Genomic DNA, 19,262 nt, shown 5'->3' with positions numbered 1-19,262 from the left:
TGAGGCCTCCTTAAACAAAAGACAGGGGAAAACCCTGGGTCTGGTCCACAGTTCTATTTTCTACACCAGTTCCTTTGAAGCATATCAGCAATAGGCTGCTAAAAAGTGAAATGGATTAAAGAGCTGAAGAACTGACTCTTCAGAGAAGATCCTATTGGAAAAAAGGGCTTTTTTGTTTATTCATCTTGACAACATCCTTCTAAAAAGGTAATTTGGGTCAATGCAGGTTTTTAAATACTTTTTATTTTTAAAAGAAACCTTAAAATATGACAACAGGACAATGGGCATCATTCAGCAATATCAGTTTCTGGTCTAGAGAGGAAATTAATAAAAACCATCAGCATTTGAAAAAATAAATATGACTAACCATATGGAAAATGGAAAAATCAAATTAATCTTACAACAACACAGACAGGTATAAATGCTGAAATGTTGCTGCGCAAGGTAGAGGTAGAGGTAAACCAGACTTTTCAGACTTAGATCAGTTTTAGATTTGTGCCCACCGCCCCCCCACCCCGCCCCTTTCTCCCTGCAAACACTCCCAAAAGTTCCTGTTGCCAGTAATTTAATTTGAATCAGCCTGTCAGCCTCATCAAACTCAAGCGGGTCTGTGTGCTCCTTGTAATGCTCTGAGCTGGAAAACTATTTCAGTTTTTGTAGAAATTAGTTGCTAAGCAACCTCCCCCCCTAGTTTTGCAACTTGTGCAGCAAGGAAAGAGGCAGAAAGCTGGATTTTAGCTACCACAAGCCAATAAAATGCTCTCCGGATGACGTCCGCTAGGACAAGTAGATGGTAGAGCCCTTTTAGGAATTGCAATAGTCCATCAGCTCCTTGGTGGTCCACCTGGAGAATATGCGATGCCGCGCCTGGAGTTCCTCCACTGAAGAGAGCATGGTCAGCAGAAGCACCCCAAAACACTAGGTACTCGCTGTGGGGAGAGCCGATTGCCTTACACAGTATGTGGATACCGAAAACTCACATGGTAGGACACAACCCAGGAACCCTCTGTACAAAGCAGCAAGTATCTTGACACAGTGAAATAGAAAAAAAAACTAAAAATTGCACCACATACGGATTTTCCAAACAAACTCGAGACAACCAAAAGTCAGATCGTACAAACCGTTAGTTAAAAAAATACCTTCTTGTATATTTTGAGAGTAAGTGGAAAGAGTCTTCGTGCAAATGTTCAGCCTTGATCAAGCAGAGGACGTAAAATCGTTGTAAACGCATTAGCTCCTTTCTCACCTGCCGGCCGCGCCCAGCGTTATTTATCTTCTGCAGTATGATTAGGGTTAGGAAATCTGTCTCGTCTGTAAATACCACCTTACAAGTTCCACTGATGTACCATCAAGACACTACTGGTGTCATATCCCACAGCTGTTAATACAACAAGATATAATAACATAGTGAATAGTGGTAAAAGATAATAATACAGTACATAATGTCATCTCTAAATAATTTGCACCTTGTTTTTTGCTTAAGAGAGTCTATGTGGTTAGAGGTGGATGCAGCAAGTCTGGTGAAGTTTGATTTGATCTTCTAGCACTTATGTCAGACTGGTTGAGGTTGACCAAACGACATTCTCTATGTCACGATGCTTTACCCTGATGAGCCAGATTCATAGCTGGCTTTCAGAGAAACCAAAAAACCCACACTGTATTGCTGACTTGAAAGTTAAACATAGTCACAACAAATTGCGAGTTGTGGTTTTTTTAATTATTCCAGCTTTGTTATAAACTTAATTATTTTAGCTATTTCTTTATCTAGCCACACAAATGGAGATTCTCCATGTTGAAATACAGTTTGTCTTCCCAGAGGAAAAGATACATCGAGCACTTGCCCCAGCCCCTTCAGGCAATAACGTTATAGACCAAGACCTTCTTGGTCCTTATTTGGCACGAGTTCACCAGTGAGGGGTCTCTGGGTGGAAGAAAGCAGGTAGGACATACCTGCAACCACATGGGAGAGAAAGGGGAAATGACATACAGGAGCAAGAGCAACCTCCTTGTTCCTACCTTAATAACCTTGTCTGTCCCCGAGGTCAACAGCCATCCCCTGGTGGCATCAAAGTGTACGTGAACGATGTTGTGCTTACTGTCATGGAAAGTAGCCGTGGGCGCCCGCCTGAAGAAAGAAATCCAAGAATCAGCAAAGACTGTGACTGCAGGATTTTCCCCCAAAGTGTTCTCTATCAAGGAAATTAGTATTTGCGTGCTGCTGTAAGTCAGCATTCAGCAACCTGTCTGTAAACTCCACTTTGAGACCTTTCCAGCACAAGAGGAGCAGGGGTGGAGGGCTCTCCATCCCTTGAGGTTTGCTGGCACCACAGAGGCTTCCTGCTGTTCCGCTCCCACCCAGAGCCCTGCATCCGCCCAGGCCCTCCCAGCTGCAGGAGTTTTTCTCCACTCCAGTGCAAGGTGGCTCAGCGTCCACACTTACTCCTCATCCGTAATGGACTCGTGACAGCTGTCGCAGACCCTCACTTCGAACTCGAACCCCATCAGCGGGATGGAGGAGCGCTTGGAGCTGCATTTGCCACACACGGCCTTCCCACACTTCCGGCAGTGATGCTGTAGGAGACAACACATGGAAAGACATCTTCAGCCACAAACCCAGATCACTGCTCAGGTCCCACTGGCTCTACCATCTCACTCCAGCAAGAACCAGCCAACAGGAAAGTGACTCTTCCAGGGAAGATGAAGGAAAACAGGCAAGGACTTCAGAATAAATAGGGCGGGGGGAAACAATAAACAATCAAAATATTGGGTTTTTTCCCCCTCCTCCACTACCTGGGGCAAGCAGCAGCTGGTCACTAGTACGGACACTGGGAAGTGGCAGAAAAAGCACTACCCAGGCTAGGTGGACTCTACCTCTCTCCCAAGCTCCAGGGTAACACTATTCACCACCCAGTAAATCATCGCTGCCTCCACCATTTGGCATCTATGGATGTGGCTGTGAGTCAGGGCCTCTTCACTGAGTGTGACCAGTGTTGCAGGGGGGTTTCAGCAAGGTAGAAGGTGGAAGAAGGAAATCCAAGCTGTCATCTTTTTGTTAGCACAGCTAGAGACGGGAGGACAGGACAAGGAGGCCCCTAAGCACCTTGTGTGTCCCAGCCAGCCGGGCATTGGCCGCAGGGCTAGGAGCTATAATTAACCCTGTCCCTGGGAGTCTCACTTTGGGGGTGGTAGGGGATGACACCACCACTCAGCAGCATGTGACACATTAAAACATCTCCAGGTCAAGGAAGGACAGGGCTACATTAGCAAAGTGTCATTCTGGAGTCCCATCCCAGCCTCTAAGTACCATCTAATCATCCGGGTCAAGTCCTTTGGCCATTTTCAGCCCCAGAAGCACTAGCATTTCTGCATTTTGATGCTACCCGCCTCACGTTTTCTCATGCACTGGCTGTGTAGGACCACAGGGCTGCCTCACAGGCTGCAGAAGAGCCAGGCTCCGCAGTGATGAGCATTACACAAAGAGAAGATGCAGCTCAGCTCTGCCCCAGACACCTGGCTTCTCCAAGCTCCACGAGAAAATCCCCGTCAGAATTTTTACGCCACCCTCCCCAGAGTCTGTGATCCACAGCCCTCTCCTGCTGGGTAGGAAAACACAGTGGTGTGTTCCAAGCAGACCAATAAGCTCTTTCCAGTACAGCCTGAGCAGTTACAGATGTTTACTTAAGCCCATTGAAAACAACTTTTGGTTCCAGCACCATGTCCAAAAATCAGCTGCAAATTTCTCTCTACAACACAGTCAACTAACAATAAGCAAAATCCCACATGGCTAAAGCCATGGAAGTCCCCAAAACAATTTCCTCAGCCCAAGGCCTATTACATGCATTTGCCATTGGGACTGACTGGAAAAAAAAAAAAAAAAAAAAAAATTCTGATAAAATATTATACTGCAGTGGAAACAAAGTATTAAAAAAAAGAAAAAAAAAAAAAAAAAAAAGTATTCTGATCACAAAATCAAGCCTCTCCAGAGGGGAGCCCACTGTCCCACTATCGAGCACTCAGTAGAAGAGCAAAATGAAAGTTCTCAAGGCTTTAGGGGAAAAAAAGGTTACCACAAACTATTATGAGAGAAAAGCCTAATTGTACCATGTTAAGACACCAAAGGATGCATACAAACCTGCCTGAGGCCTATTTTCTTACTGTCCCACATTTGCTTGAAGTTCCAGAAGAAAGGCTGGTCACATTTTTGACAGGAATCACTATCCAGCCACTCAGGGGTCTGCAACACACATACACATGGACAGAACGAGGGAGTGAGCAACAAACAGAAAAGCTTCCAATGGAGCCCAGAGACAGGATGAGGAAGATGTATTGGGGTGTGTTAACATGGTCAACTAAAATGCATGTAAAACCCCCATTATCACAAGATGCCATTTTGAATGTTCTGTGGGATGTCTATTTTGGCTCATTTCTGAGCCTTGAAGAGCATGGGAAGAACACTTCTCACCCAAATCATGAAGCAGAGTTCGATTATAAGACCATAAATAACCCAGGAACAAACAAGCCTCCTCCACCTCTCCAAGTTTGGAATTAAGCATATAAAAACATTCTGTCCTGTCCTGTCTGGACAGCATTTACCATCTGCTATTGCCTCTGGCGGGAGCTGGAGGCAACTAGTATTTCAAATAGCCAAGCTACTCATCTGGAGAAAAGGGGGAGGTATCAGAAATGCGCTAGTTTTTTAATTATTATTTCTTTCTTTTAATACTGTAAGAGGCGTTCCTGCTGTCAGAGGTGCCTTTGCCACAAATCACACATAGGGGTGAGCAAGATGAGATTCACTCGCGCAAACCTAAAACCCAAACCAGCTCTTTTCCCTGCTTTTACACTAAGATGATGGAAGGAAGGTCTTCCATTTCCTAACGCAGTGCACCCATGGTGTGGATCATAGAATCGTCCATGTTGGAAGGGACGTTTAAGATCATCTAGTCCAACTATCAACGTAACTCTGATTAAAAAACAAACAAACAAGAAACCAAAACACAAACCCATACTAAACCATGCCACTAAGCTCTATGTCAACCCATCTTTTGAATACCTCCAGAGATGGTGCCTCAACCATTTCCCTGGGCAGCCCATTCCAATGCTTAATAACCCTTTCAATGTAAAAAAATTTTCCTGATATCCAATCTGAACCTCCCCTGGCATAACTTGAAGCCATTTCCTTTTGTCCTATTGCCTGTGACTTGGGAGAAGAGACCGACCCCTGCCTCACTACAACCTCCTTTCAGGTAGCTGTAGAGAGTGAGAAGGTCTCCCCTCAGCCTCCTTTTCTCTAGACTGAACAACCCCAGCTCCCTCAGCCTCTCCCCAAAGCCTTACTTTCTAGACCCCTCAGCAGCTTCGTTGCCCTTCTCTGGACCTGCTCCAGTGCCTCAATGTCTTTTCTGTGGTAAGGGGGCCCTTAGATGAAGCAGGTAAGACTTAAAGAAAGAAAATATTAAAGGTAATTCTTTCTCCTACAGCTAGGTTTTGCTATGCAGAGTAGCATGGACCAGATGTTCTGGTGTAGGGAAGCAGGTCTTGACAGACCCTGAAAAAGCTCAGGTAATACCTGACATGGCAGGGGGCATGTGGAGGGGGCAGTCAATCTCCTCCCCTACATTTGGGTTCCCCAACACTTGTCCTCCATTGAGCTGCTGGGGGACCCGCAGTGCATCTCCCCGCAATGTTTAGGAAACCCTTCCTAGGATGTGAGACTTAGGAAAAGTCTTGGTTCTTGACCCCTTTCCAGTGGCTGTCAGTCTCTCTGTCCTAACCTGGCTTAGCAAGAGTGACACTTCTTCCCAGCAGATGACTTCTGCTCCTTTCTCAGCCCCACCAGGACAAGAGCTCAGCCCAAAGCTGGCAAGCAGGTCCATCCTGTCCCCGCAGTGGGGCAGCCCCTGCCAGACAGGGCCAGCCCTGCCAGTGCTGCCTCACAACTGCAATGTGCTCCCACCAACCCTGTGCGACTAAATAAACACTAAATAACATTGAAGACTTTGTGAAGAAGTGCTATTAGTTTAACAGAGCCACCGGCTTCTGACATGCTGCAATTTAAAATGGTGAGAAACACAGTTGAGATTGAGAATTAAAAATAATACAAAGGCGAGGCAAAGATAAGGTAAGGCTGATGGAGGCTCTCAGCTCTCAGGACAGCGTTGACCCCCAGCAATAAAGCAACTACCTGATTAGAGCTTCTTCTGACAGCTACTTTGAAGAGTAACTGGGACAAATCCCTGCGTTTTCTATCCGCAACAGTCTTTTCATTTAATGCCTACGGATTTACATCTGCATGTATAAAAGTTTTCATCTCTTAAGCATCTGAACACTGTACATGAAGAAGACATTTTGCTCGTGACAAGTAACCACTTTGTAGTCTAATAGAAACACAGCGTCTAGCACCTTTCAGATGTTCTCCACTTCCAGTTTTAAAAAAACTGGAGATTAAAATAAGGAATCAAGGGCTAAAATGGCTTAATTCACTCTAATGCAATCTTAGAGATGTGGGAAAATCTGACAGCATCAAAGTGAGTACTGAGCACACATCACAGAGAAAACCCCTACGGGCAGAAATCCCAAAGCCAAAATTCAGAAGAAAACTCTCTAGAACCCCAAACCAAGGCGTGGTATTAACAACCCCAAAAGTTCATGTTTTGGAGGTGATTTAGCACCATGAACACCCTATTGAGCTACCCATAAAGGGAACAAGCCCACATAGCCATAGTCAGAGAAAGCAGCGCCCTCGTTAGCACCTGCTGCTAAGCCCTCATTTAGCTAATTATATTTCTCCTCCACTTTTCAAACCAGCCCTCTCACAGCATTGCCGCCTGTTTTGTGACAAGCCAGTCTTAACCCTTACTGTAGCCTTTCGAAGGCAGCAAATAAATAAAGGTTTTCATTTCTGGATGTTGGAGTTGCAGCAAAAAGGAAACATCTGTTGGGAAGGAGGAAGCCGCTCTGCTTTCGTTTCACTTTGGAGCTGATGACATAATTGGCCATTAGATTAGCCATTAAAGAGAGCCAACTGGAATGCTAATTCACATAAAAAAGGGAGCTCAGTTCCTGCCTAGGCCTGTTTCAGTAGGGTTTTTTTTTTTTAATCCAATTTTCCACTTAGCTTTCCTCCTTGGCTCCAGGGAGACACACACCATCAGGGGAGGCCAAAACCCTGGAGAACCAGCAGAGCTGGTGCAAGCCCATGCTGCCAAAAGCCTTGCTGAGATCTACCCTCTGCAGGGAGTCGGGGTGCCTTCCTAACCCCTGCGGGAGCGAGGTGACTGATGTTACCGGGACGTGCCAGGCTGGGGAGCAGGGCTGAGGCCTGACTCACCCAGCGCAGGCCTCGCTCCCCCTCTCTGAGTCAGGGCTCCCAAACTGCCGAGCGGAGGCTGCTCCCGCGGCGCCAAGGACCCGGGGATGGGTTTTTGCACCCCCTTACACTCGTTGGACACGCAGCACAAAAGCAATTAGAGGAGCGTGGGTGAAACCTTGCTGTCTGGAGCGGCACAGTCATCTTTTACTCCACTTCTGAGTGGTTACACCAGAGGGAAGCAAGATTGAGTAGCGGGTGAGATTGAAGCCCCAGTTAAATGTCTTTTTAGCTAGAACATAGGAAAAAAACAACAACAAAAAAAAAGGGGACTGCATGTTTCCAGAGATGACAAAGAGCTTTCTTGTTTTCTTTGCTTAAAACACCAAATAATTATCAATCCATCTATCCATTTACCTCTGAACTGATAATATTTCTCAAGTTGTCCTGAAAAACAAAGCAGAACACCTCACAATACCCTCCTTAGAGAATGCCTTTTGGAGCAGTAATGTAAAGGGTAAGAGCCATTTAGCAGCCTACTTAATAAGCATTTTCTGCCAGAGAATTTCCCCTGTACCATATTATCAAAGGCACGGCATAATTGCTGTATAACAACTGGAGCATGTCCAAAAACATTTTTAAAGCCTGGAATGATATTGTTCAGGTTGAAAGTCGCACATTTCAGAATGTTCCCAACAGTGCTTCAGACCAAATTGACAAGAATCAAGTATCTACCTCCTGCCTCTCAACATCCATGTTCCAGACGACGATTCCCCCATCTGCACCACAGGAGATGAGCTGCCGAGTGTGGTGAGCGTAGGAGAGAGACTGAACTTTATCGCTGAAAAAGAAACGAGACAGTTACTAATCAACCATCTATGGCGAGCACACAAGTAAGCACAGAATATACAATAAAGTAGTATAAACTACTTGTTTGCCCATATGTCCTCCCCTCCCTCTCACTGTACATGGTGTCCATCAGATGCAAATTGGTCTTTGCTGGTCCCAGCCAGGACCAGAACCAGAGTGTTGCTCATCTGGGCAGCATCCACAAAGGCAAAGACCTGTTCTGATAACTGCTTTTGGGGCTCCTGAGATGGGAGGTCACAGCTGCACTGGGAAGCCTGAACAGAGCTGCAGTGCCGGCCCTCTCCAAAGGCATGTCTGGATGCAGAAATGCAGCCCCAGTAAGGTACTTTCTTGTCAGAAAGTCAGTAACAACTTTGCTTCTGTAAATCTCTGCGACAAATAGGAATGAAGAACTGAGGAATGACTGAAGACTTTCTTTTAGTACTAACAAGCACAGAGAGTTTTAAAAATAATATAGGAATCACTAAATTGTTCCTAAGCCTTCCCAAGGTAAGGTGGAAGATTTACATGCTTTTGCTTCTTCTTTTAAGGAAAAAGCAATATGGGAGAAATAACGCAATTTAAAGCCCCAAAGCTGTGCTCATTACTTCATAAAAGAAAGAAAACCAGGCGACATCCTTAGGACCAAGTCTCTACGCAGTACAGTGCCAGCCAACAGATGTCTCTGCTCATTGCAGGCGGTTTGGACTAAATGAACTTTAAAGGTCCCTTCCAACCAAACTATTCTCTGATTAAGATCCAGAGGCTAACTTCGTATTAGGAGAACTGATTTCCACAGCAATAAATCTAGCAGCAGTCCATTAGCAAGCACCACTGGTCGTGTATGAGGGTGATCTGGGAATTTCAGCAAGAGCTCTGCAGTGCTCCGAAATCCCAGGGGCATCCAAGTACCTCAGCAGAGTGCAGCATCGCTCGAAAGACAAGTATGAATATGTAAGAAACTGTTAGACCAGAACCACCATGGGATTTTGCCTCTCCAGAGCTGAGCGCAGCATATAAGTCCCACGTATATGCACTCCCAAGACATTGAAACAAACTTGCTGCATTGCTAGTGTTAAAAGGCCAGGAGGTCATTGCAACTAGAGTCATTCTGATCTCTCCTCAATGCCCAGGACAAGCTTACTTTTCTTCAAGGACATAGAATCATAGAGTTGCCTAGGTTGGAAGGGACTTTTAGGATCATCTAGTCCTACCATCAACCTAACTCTGATAAAAAACCATCACTAAACCATGTCACTAAGCACTTTGTCAACTGTGAGGTCTGTAGGTGCAAAGATGAAGACTCTTTGGGTTGAGTCGATGGTGAAGGCTCCTATATGTAAAGCACGTTACCTGCAGCCTGAGTTCAAAGTAAAGTGCTGTGGAAAAAGTTAGCATGAAGGAAAAAGGGACTAATTGTCCAAGCCTGATGCTCCCTCTAGGGGAAGGAAAGACCTTGACACCTAAAAAGCAACAATTTCCCTGAAGCTGCTGTCTTTGAGGACTCTCCTCTTTCCAAAAAGGGCGCAGGCTCTGGCATAACACATTCAGGACTGTAAACATTATGCTTTCCTTCACCATCCTTTGCAGACTCTCAAACCAGCCTGTGGGCCCAACACTGAAAAACTCACAACAAGGAACTCATTCCAGTTGTATATGGACCACACATACAAGCTTGAGACATGTGAAGACTGCAAACTTTGGGCTGTTTCTTTCAGGCTAAAGGCAGAAGCCACATCTGTTCTCCCATAAAAGCAGGAGGAAGTGCTTTGAACGTACTTATGTCCTTGCAGCTCGATGGCTGTTCCTTTTCTTCCTCCAATGTCCCACATTATAATGGAATGATCAGAACTGCCTGAGAATAAAACTCGCTGTATAGGGTCCCAACAGAGAGCAGTGACACCACCTGAAATAGAAGGTGCACACAACCATCATTTCATTACAGAAAGTGGAAGACAGGAATGTAGTTAAATATATATATAAAAATATAACAGAAAATACAGAGAGAGTGATTGAAATGCAGGGCTCCTTAGCAAAGGCCATGCAGTCACTGTGCTTGCCAGTCGAAAACGAACAGCCTAGAAAACTGACTGAAGCCCCATCCTGCTTTTCTGCGGGCAGAGGGCTCCACTGGCACTCACACGGATGAATTCACTGAGCAGTAAAGCATGGTGGAAGGATAGTCATGGTGTGACTACATAGCTTTTCACCTCCATCGTTCCAGGAGATAGATTTTATTACAAAAGAGAAGCAAGTGTGAAATACTATGAGCACCTTCATAGTATTCTAGAACAAGGATTGAACTACCTTGTGCTACCTTGTGATTGAGCTATTAACATTCAATCAGAGAGGAGGGATAAGGAAAGAAAATGCTCAGGAATGATCTCTATATCTTCTGTTAGATGGCAAGATCACATCCTGGAGTTGCTGTTTTTAAAATGTGATGGGGCACAAGCAAAACAAGCAGTTAGCGCCTCCAAGATGTGCCTATTCCACTTGGGCAAAAGCATCTACCAACGTGGGTCTTTCCTTGAGGAACATCCTTTTCCCTCCCAGAGTTACCACAACTTGTTCTACTCTCACTCTGCTTTAATTAGCAGCTACTGATGGCAATGTTTTCTGCCACAGAAGTTGTCTGATCACTCTCGGTTTTACCAATAAAGAATAAACTTCCCTGAGCTGTAGGGACATTTCATGGTCTATCTTCCTTCCATGCTGTACACTGACACAAGCCATTCCAATGTTTCACAGGAGAGTCAAACCACCATGATGCTGAGCACAGATGAAGAAACAAATTTTGTCTCCTCCTGAGGCCTTACCTGTGTGTCCCTTAAATGTTGTAACCAGGCTGCAGGACTCTTGCTCTAGTTTGAGTATGGTCACTTGCCCAGAATGATCACCAACAAACACGTGCCGGGTTTCCACATCAAATCTGATGGATAAATGCTGAGGAAAATCCATTGCTTATACAAGCTTTGCATTCCTTTCATGACTTGTTAATTCTTTTAACATGAGTATACTGCAACTTTGTGAATAGCACTTCAGTCTCGAGATATTCAGAGTGCACTTTTAGGCATCAAGCTCATACCTGTTCATATTAATAGTAGAGTCTCCTTCAGTAAACCAAAGAGTGCAAAAAAATGAGGATGTGATTTGTATCTTTGTTATGAAACACCTTTGAAGTATCCTTTTGCCACGAACAGAGGAGTCATCTCCATAGGCTCTCTAACTTAAGTGCTAGAGTTGGATGGATCCTCTCTGTTTCCCTTCCAAAAATTGTATAAAATACCTATTACTAGTTTTTTGATCCTTCATTATGGTTAAGTATACAAGTATAATGAAAGAGCATTGTTTTATGTTGTATTTGAGAAGTGTCAGCTACATCAGGTGCATCACACATCATAGTCTAAAGTGAATAAAATCTGGACCCATTCAACTACCTGGAAGAACCATTTATCTGGACAGATTCTGACCTCTTCATCCAATTTAATTCCACATTAAGAGTCCAATACTAGATATTTTAGGAGCAACCGGAGCTTTCTCTTCTTCGGGCCGAACAACCCCAACTCTCTCAGCCTGTCCTCATAGGAGAGGTGAGCATCCCTCTGATCATGTTTGTGGCCCTCCTCTGGACCTGCTCCAAAGGTCCATGTCTTTCCTGTGCTGAGGGCTCCAGTGCTGGATGTCAGGGTGGGGTCTCACCAGAGCACAGTAGAGGGGCAGAATCACCTCCCTTGACCTACTGGTCACCCTTCTTTTCATGCAGCCCAGGAGATGGTTGGCCTTCTGGGCTGCGAGTGCACATTGTCAGCTCATGTCCAGCTTTTCATCCATCAGTACCCCCAAGTTCTTCTCGACAGGGCTGCTCTCAATCCCTTCATCGTCCAGACTGTATTGATACTGAGAGTTGCTCCATCTCACCTGCAGGACCCTGCAGTTGGCCTTGTTGAACCTCATGATGTTCACATGGACCCACTTCTTGAGCTTGTCCAAATCCCTCTGGAGGGCATCCCATCCCTCAGGCGTGTCAACTGCACCACTCAGTTTGGTGTCATCTGCAGATTTGCTGAGGGTGCACTCAATCCCACTGTCAATGACGTTGTTGAAGATATTGAACAGTACTGGTCCCAATATGGACCCCTGAAGAACATCACTTGTCACCAGTCTCCATCTGGATATTGAGCTGTTGACCACTACCCTCTGGATGCGACCATCCAACCAATTGCTCATGCACCAAACTGTCCACCCATCAAATCCATGTGTGTTCGATTTAGAGAGAAGGATGTTGTGGAGGACTGTGTCAAAGACCTTAGAGAAGTCCAAATAGATGACATCCATACCTCTTCCCTTGTCCATTGATGTAGTCACTCCATTGTAGAGGGCAACTAGGCCATCATGATCTGATGACCCAAATTAAAGTGTCCTCCAAAATTTTGAATCACTCAAAACAGTCCATTCTCTAGAGAGGTTTAGGAAATACAGGACAAATTCCTGCATCACACTTTCTAAAGTATTTAACATTCAATTAAAAATTAAGTTCAGTTTTTATGCCATTTACATTGGCTGAATGACCAGATGATATAAAGCAAGTCCGCGTTCAGACAGTAATTTAGAGTAAATCTCATTTCCCATGAACTAGCCAAACACACACCATCTATACCACATACACTACTGGGCACTAAAAAGTCTGTTTATGCTAACCCCTGGTTTCAGCCTAAGAGCTCATACTTTTCCATTTCCCTTTTCATTTGCAATAAAGCTGAATTAATATTTCTTTTATTGTCAAGCAGCTGGGGCAGCTCTAGGTGAATAAGCCACATGAGTACCATTTCTGGAGCCATTTACTCCTTTGTTAACCCAAATTCCCAATACACACTGGGCTATTCCAGAGTGAAGGACAAGTACTCATTATTTTATATTAATGTAATTTAATTTTTACCATGCATACACACAGGCACGCTGACCTGATCACCGACCTACTTTGCTACTGTTAATTCTTAGAAGAAAGCATGCCCTGCATGTTTAAATGAAGGTCCTGTCCATATTTATTACAAAAGCAGACCACAATAGGTTTCAGATCGCTCATTGTTTTGCTCAAAAATGCTTAGACCTAAATATGCCACCATGCATTAAGGAGACAAAGCAAGAAGAACAGACAGTTTTTAAAATTGGCTTTAAATAACGGGTTTCTCTCACAAATCGCTGAACCTACGCAGGGCACAAAATCTGGAGGACAATTAGGAAAATAAACCAAAGAGGCTGTTTAAGTGCCAAAGAGCAGAAATAAAGCTGAGATCTCAGCAAAGGATACTGCAGACCACATGCGCCCGCGCTGGTGTACGCAGGGCACAAAATCTGGAGGACAATTAGGAAAATAAACCAAAGAGGCTGTTTAAGTGCCAAAGAGCAGAAATAAAGCTGAGATCTCAGCAAAGGATACTGCAGACCACATGCGCCCGCACTGGTGCGGTACCCTCCCAGCCGCTGGCCGCTCTCTGAACAGTGCCACGTGAAGTTTTTGTCTTGTCCGGTGCTTAACACCCACTCCATCTCCAGGACAAACAGAATCATCATGACCCTGCTTTGATGAGCTGAAAATGAAGCAGACAGACACATAACCAGATTGTGGAGAAGAAGACAGGAACACAGCACCACCACAAATACCAACTGCACCCAAACTCCTCCACTCCCTAATCACCCGTTCACCCTTCCCCACAGAAGCAGCTGGTGTTTAACCATCCCCTTGACACGAGCTACCATGCAAGCTTCTAAGGTCCCTGCTCTGCATGTTCAGCGTTTGCATGAGAAAGAGCAGAAGCAAGACTTAATTCCTTCCATGCCTTTTGCAGCCATTTGTCTTCAACAGTAGCACAAGTCTTCCTTCCATCATCGTACATCATCACCAACAGAGCTGCCATTGTGGAAGGCACTCTGGGCTCTGCTTAAACCTCTTTTGAGCTGGTTTTATGACAGCGGTGCAGATGCCTACGCTGCTGCTCCTCCTGCTGTGAGGTCTGGTGGATCTGGGCTGCAGATTGTGGGTCTCACCCCAGCAGAACGGTGAGTTACAGCACAGGCACATCCCTGCACCAAAGGGAAGTTTTAGCATTGCATGTAAACTAGCTAAAAAGGAAATTAGAAGGAAATAAAATACACACACACACCCCCTTCCTACCCCTCCCAAAAAAAAAGATCACAGCTGGGCAAGATGAATAAAACAGCTGAAGGAATAAATTTCTACTGCTACCTAAATAAAGCCATCAAAAGCTTTTCATTAAAGGAAGAGAACCCAGGCTTGCACAGGCGGGTTTTTGTGTGAATGACCAGTGGGCTTGGTCATGAAGTGCTGATTGAGCCGGCTTTTTAATAAAACAAGTGGCTGGAAAGACATGAAGAATTATTCCCAGCTGTAACTTAGCAGTGAATGCCACACTCCTCAATCTGCCCTGCTGCTTTATTACTGCTCTGAGACCCAGCAACATGTGTCGCACAAAGCAGGCTGCTTGCTTTTGTTTGTGTAAAAGCTGACACACTGGAAAGATTAAACATTTTTGGAAGCTTAAAAAACCAACCCAAAACCTCTGTTTGAAATGCAGAGAAATTTCTCAGAACAGTCCGGGAAGATTGCTGCCTGCCCTATACAAATACACAGCAGAGATGAGAGCTGTCTTCAAACCCTACCAAGGGGAACCAGTTGCAGCAAAGAATGGGAGGCTTGCACAAGCTAACATCTGCCCCTGATCCACACTGCTTCTTAGACCCAGATTCCCTGAGGAGAAAAGTCAATAGATGCATTGATGCAAGGTGACATAACTGTGATTGGCAGCTGGACTAGTTTACAGCCTCAGACTTCAACTGTGCTCAGATGCTTTCACCCTTGCCATAGAAGAGCTCAGATTTTGGCTCTCGTTTCCATACACTTTTAAACTCCATGTCTGTAATCAGGATAGAGGGATGGCAACCACCCAGGAGTCACCCGAGCTCTTTTAAACAGATCCTCTCTTCTCTCCACCATCCAGATTTCTTCTCTGGGAAGAAATTCAGCAACCCCACGGGTGACTGATGTTTGTCTTTACCTATCCATTGGTCTCCCTGGGAGCATCTGCTCTAGCTGGTGGAGTGGTGCACTGCAGACAGGGCCACGATGGGGTGAGATGCACGCATCTGCAAGCACCTGATGGGCTTGTACACATGTTCCAGGGGCTTGTGTGCACCAGTGGCACCATAGACAGACCCATACACTTCCACAGGTCATGCAAAGCTAGCTGAGATCAGGCTGTTCAAGGCCTCTCTAGGGATGTTGTCTCAGCCTGTGGCAACCGCTGCCAAGGGGGAGAGAAGGGTTTCTTCAACACTTGCAGAGCATCCCAAACGGCAGCGTTCAAACACTTGCACCACCCCTCCTCACACAAGGGAAGGAGTTGGTGCCTGTAGGAGGCCAAAGCCCCATGACCCACGCCAGAGTCCTGACTAATAGTGTGTCACATCCCCAGTCTCTGCACTTTAATCTCATTTTGAGAAAAAGAAGATTTTGCAAGTCTAGACACAGCGTTGCAGCAAAATCTCCATAGAGCATGGTGTGCCACCTGTGCTCAGTTCCACCTGTGTTCAGTTGCCAGAGGACACTGGAGTTGGCCGCAGACCCCGGCCAAGACCAAAGCACAGCCTGTGCACGTTCTGTCTTCCTCCGTCACTAGCAGATCATTTGACAGGCGTATTCATGGCCTTTTGAGATGCAATTAATGTCCTTTAATCACTACAGCATCTTTAGCTACTTAAAATAATACCTTTTTGTGGGACTTGATCAATAACCAGCCAGGCACTGGGCAAGGGGCTGCTTTTAACAGCATTGCTGAACATTTACAAAAAAAGCTAGGAAAGGCAAAACCAGCCAACTGTGGCTAAGCTAAAGCTCCTTGGTCGTCTAAATAAAATTATTTATTCCCCCTAAAATATCTTTAAAGGCTTTACTTGACAACTTTAGACAAAACCAAACAAACAACACTTTTTAAAGCAAGGCTTTTAACAAATGAACCACTAGAAGGCTGCTATACTTAACAAAACTACATACTCCCTTTAAATTATGTTTTTCCTTGCCTGAAGGCTTTGCTGAGGTGCTTATGCCAACCCCTGTACCTTGACACAGCCATGTGAGGAAGGTGGACTACAGGGATGGGATTGTGGAAGGGAGTCACCCTGGACTGAGGGGAAGGCTCACCTCTGTTGGATCACGACATGCCTACCCAAAGGACTAACTGACCTTTCCTTGCATATTCTCCCGGAGAACATGGTGAACACGGGGCCCTTCCCACCTTGTCCCAGCAGTGCTGTAGGACTCTGGTCCCAGTGACATCCCCAGTAAGCCCAGATCCAGCATCCTGGATGGAGGCAACTGTGAGGAGCACAGAAGTACCTCGTGGTGCACGGTCCAATGGAGATGTAGGAGCCTGTGATTAACAGCAGTCCCCAGAGCATATCACTTCTGTGATGCTTACCCAGCACCCCAGACTTCCAGTACAGGTCCAGCCAAGCCCAGGAAGTGGCAGAGTGGGTGCTGCACTCCCCTACCAACACATGGGATGAGGAATGGAGGATGAGGAAGCATGACTCTATAGATGGGGGTGGTGGGAGGCACTGTGCTGTAGAGCAGCAGGCAGCCTCAGGTCATCCATGTGCTGCAAACAGCAGGGAGTCAGTTTTGTTTTCCTTCCTTGAACTGTCCCTTGGGACTTTGAGTGACACTTTCCAGTGGAGCTGAGGCAAGCTGAGATTGTCCCTGAGTTGCTGTAACCTACTCAGTGTCATGTCATTCTTGGCCTGGACAGAGGGGGTTAGTTGTCAGGGGTGGAGTCCATGATTACTGCTCCAGATGGTGCCAATTCACCGGGACCCATGTCATTATTAGTGTTATTATTCCAGTTGCCAACTGGGGTTAAATCACCACACAGTCAAGTGGCTGTTCTGCCATACTGACAATATATATGTTCCCCACTTCCAAAATTTTGAGCCTTTTCCCTGAAGAGTTCAGCAAGAAAGGTGGTCTCATGCACGTGTTGTTCTGCATATGCAGAAGAAAAGATTTCAGCTCACCCTTCCCAGGCTGTGATTAGTCTGCAAGCCTGAGTCCAAGCACGCAAATGCTCACAACATAAGGGGCTACAGAACAGTTCAGTGCAACAAGCCTCAAACACGAAACCTAGCTGTGTCAAACTTTAGTGATTGTGGAGCAATCACGATTTTGGATGCTAAAAATTGATACCATCAGACTGCAGCAATCTTAATGTAAGACTCACATATATACATTATCATCTCTGGATGTTTTTCTTCAGTTTCTACAAGCCAAGAAAAAAAAGCAGGCATTCTAGCTTAATTTTACAACACACCAGGCATTCATGAACGAGCTGAAGTAAAATACTTGAAAGTCAATGCATGTTAGCCATGCTCTGCAAAAAATCAAGATTCTATTCATACCTTAAAATCTAAATGTTACAAAGTGATCCCCAGAGCTTCCATTTAGAGATTTAAATTATCCTCCCAACCTTTCAAGGTATAAAACTCAAAATATATGAGTAAACACGTATTTTAAAATGTATGTGAGAAATCCCAAGCCAACATATCACAGGCTTCTATACAGAAACATAATGTTTAGCATATAATATGACACGATACCATAAAATATCATACCACCTCTTAGTCTAACAGCAAAACAGATACAAGAATAAATCGTGTCATATAGGTATTCTTGTAAAAGTAACAAATATCTCAAGTGCAGTGTCCTTTAGAGGTCTGACAAGGATAAATAGCCAGGTTTCTTAAAACACCACATTAGTGAATATCAGAATATAATTAGAAAAGGTATGGATTAGCGTTTCTTGACCTTTTACTATGACAGGTATTCACTGATAATCTTGAGATTACTGAAACTGACAGTTATTGAAATATAACCGGATTAACCCCAAAAGCTACAGTCCTAAATGTTTTAGCCCTAAAAGGTGGGTTAATTCCTTAAATTGTTTAATTAGATACACTGAATTACTAAAGGTTAAAAATTAATACTCCTCTTCCCCAAATGCGACCTGGACAGTTTGCTCTCTATAATGATATTCCAAAGGAACATTTAAAAGGAAAAACAGAACATGAAATAGCTCTTTAAAAGTCTTGTAATCTCAGAACAAAGCACATTATTGATCTATTGCTAAAACCAGTATTTACATTAGTTTAAAAAATAAAATAAAATCAATCACTGCAAAGGAGACTTCTCTCCATTCACACTCCCTAAGAGAATATTAAACAAAAATTAATGACCATCCAAACCAATTTACACAGATCATGGTTCTTACCCTGGTAATTTTTCACTAGTGTCATCTTGTTGTAATCTTCTGATAAAATGAATTCCTGAGGGAGAGGAAAGAAAAAACAAAAGAAACAGTGCTTAGAGACTTAAAGTGTTTGAGAGCAGTTTTATCTGAATTTGTTACCAAGGTAAGCTTTCTCTTCTTTGCAACCACAGCCTTGTCTATAGTTTTGCTAATTTTACGTACCTCTATCTAAAAAAACTAAATTATTCCATTTTTTAAAGCTGCCTAAGGAACAGCACCATGAGTGCTTCTGAACAGAATGGTGGAGATAAAAGAGGAGCTATTAAAAAAAACAAAGTCAAGAAAGCTGACAGAAATGGCTGGCTATGAGCCGAGGTACCACAAAAGCAGACCTGAGATCCGGTGTGTAGCAAATGCCTGTTGCTCAGGACTGCCTGGGCAGAAACCTGCATGCATGTGTCTATACATGTGTACACTATGTACATACACTACACCCTGGTGTGGTGGGACCCAGCCTGCAGGCTTGACCCTGTGGCCAGGGAAGAGCACTCATATGGGGACTGGCTCAACTGTCCTGCTGCCTTGGTGCTGCTGATTAACCACCAATATGGCTTTGGCATGAGGAAATGATGAAAAAAGCAGCTAAGAGTCTACACGGGAGCCTCAGCTCCAGGAAAAACCCCATGTGGTTAAACTGACTGAGCACCTGGATGTCCCTGTGGCTGGTTTTAAAGAGGAGAGGTTGCTTGAAGCACGGGAAACAGAGTGGCCACAACACAACTCCG

General features: G+C 44.7%; 1 protein-coding gene across 1 annotated transcript in view; it reads right to left on the bottom strand.

Moving 5' to 3' along the window:
• Positions 1 to 225: 225 nt before the first annotated feature.
• Positions 226 to 19,262, bottom strand: part of WDFY2 (WD repeat and FYVE domain containing 2) — a 66,093-nt gene continuing 47,056 nt past the window's right edge. The window contains exons 4-12 of the mRNA XM_014965684.1: positions 18,499 to 18,553; positions 13,599 to 13,749; positions 10,978 to 11,090; positions 9,938 to 10,064; positions 8,045 to 8,150; positions 4,133 to 4,234; positions 2,441 to 2,571; positions 2,017 to 2,125; positions 226 to 1,378 (exon numbers count right to left, since the gene is read on the bottom strand). Of these exons, the coding sequence (XP_014821170.1) occupies positions 1,349 to 1,378; positions 2,017 to 2,125; positions 2,441 to 2,571; positions 4,133 to 4,234; positions 8,045 to 8,150; positions 9,938 to 10,064; positions 10,978 to 11,090; positions 13,599 to 13,749; positions 18,499 to 18,553 (924 nt within the window). The 3' untranslated portion in view covers positions 226 to 1,348. The remainder of the gene's footprint in view (positions 1,379 to 2,016; positions 2,126 to 2,440; positions 2,572 to 4,132; positions 4,235 to 8,044; positions 8,151 to 9,937; positions 10,065 to 10,977; positions 11,091 to 13,598; positions 13,750 to 18,498; positions 18,554 to 19,262) is intronic.

Source organism: Calidris pugnax, unplaced genomic scaffold (genome assembly GCF_001431845.1).
Source record: "Calidris pugnax isolate Ruff unplaced genomic scaffold, ASM143184v1 scaffold20, whole genome shotgun sequence".
Lineage (NCBI taxonomy): Eukaryota > Metazoa > Chordata > Aves > Charadriiformes > Scolopacidae > Calidris > Calidris pugnax.
The sequence above is the reverse complement of the archived record's forward strand: the minus strand, read 5'-3'. Positions and strand labels throughout refer to the sequence as shown.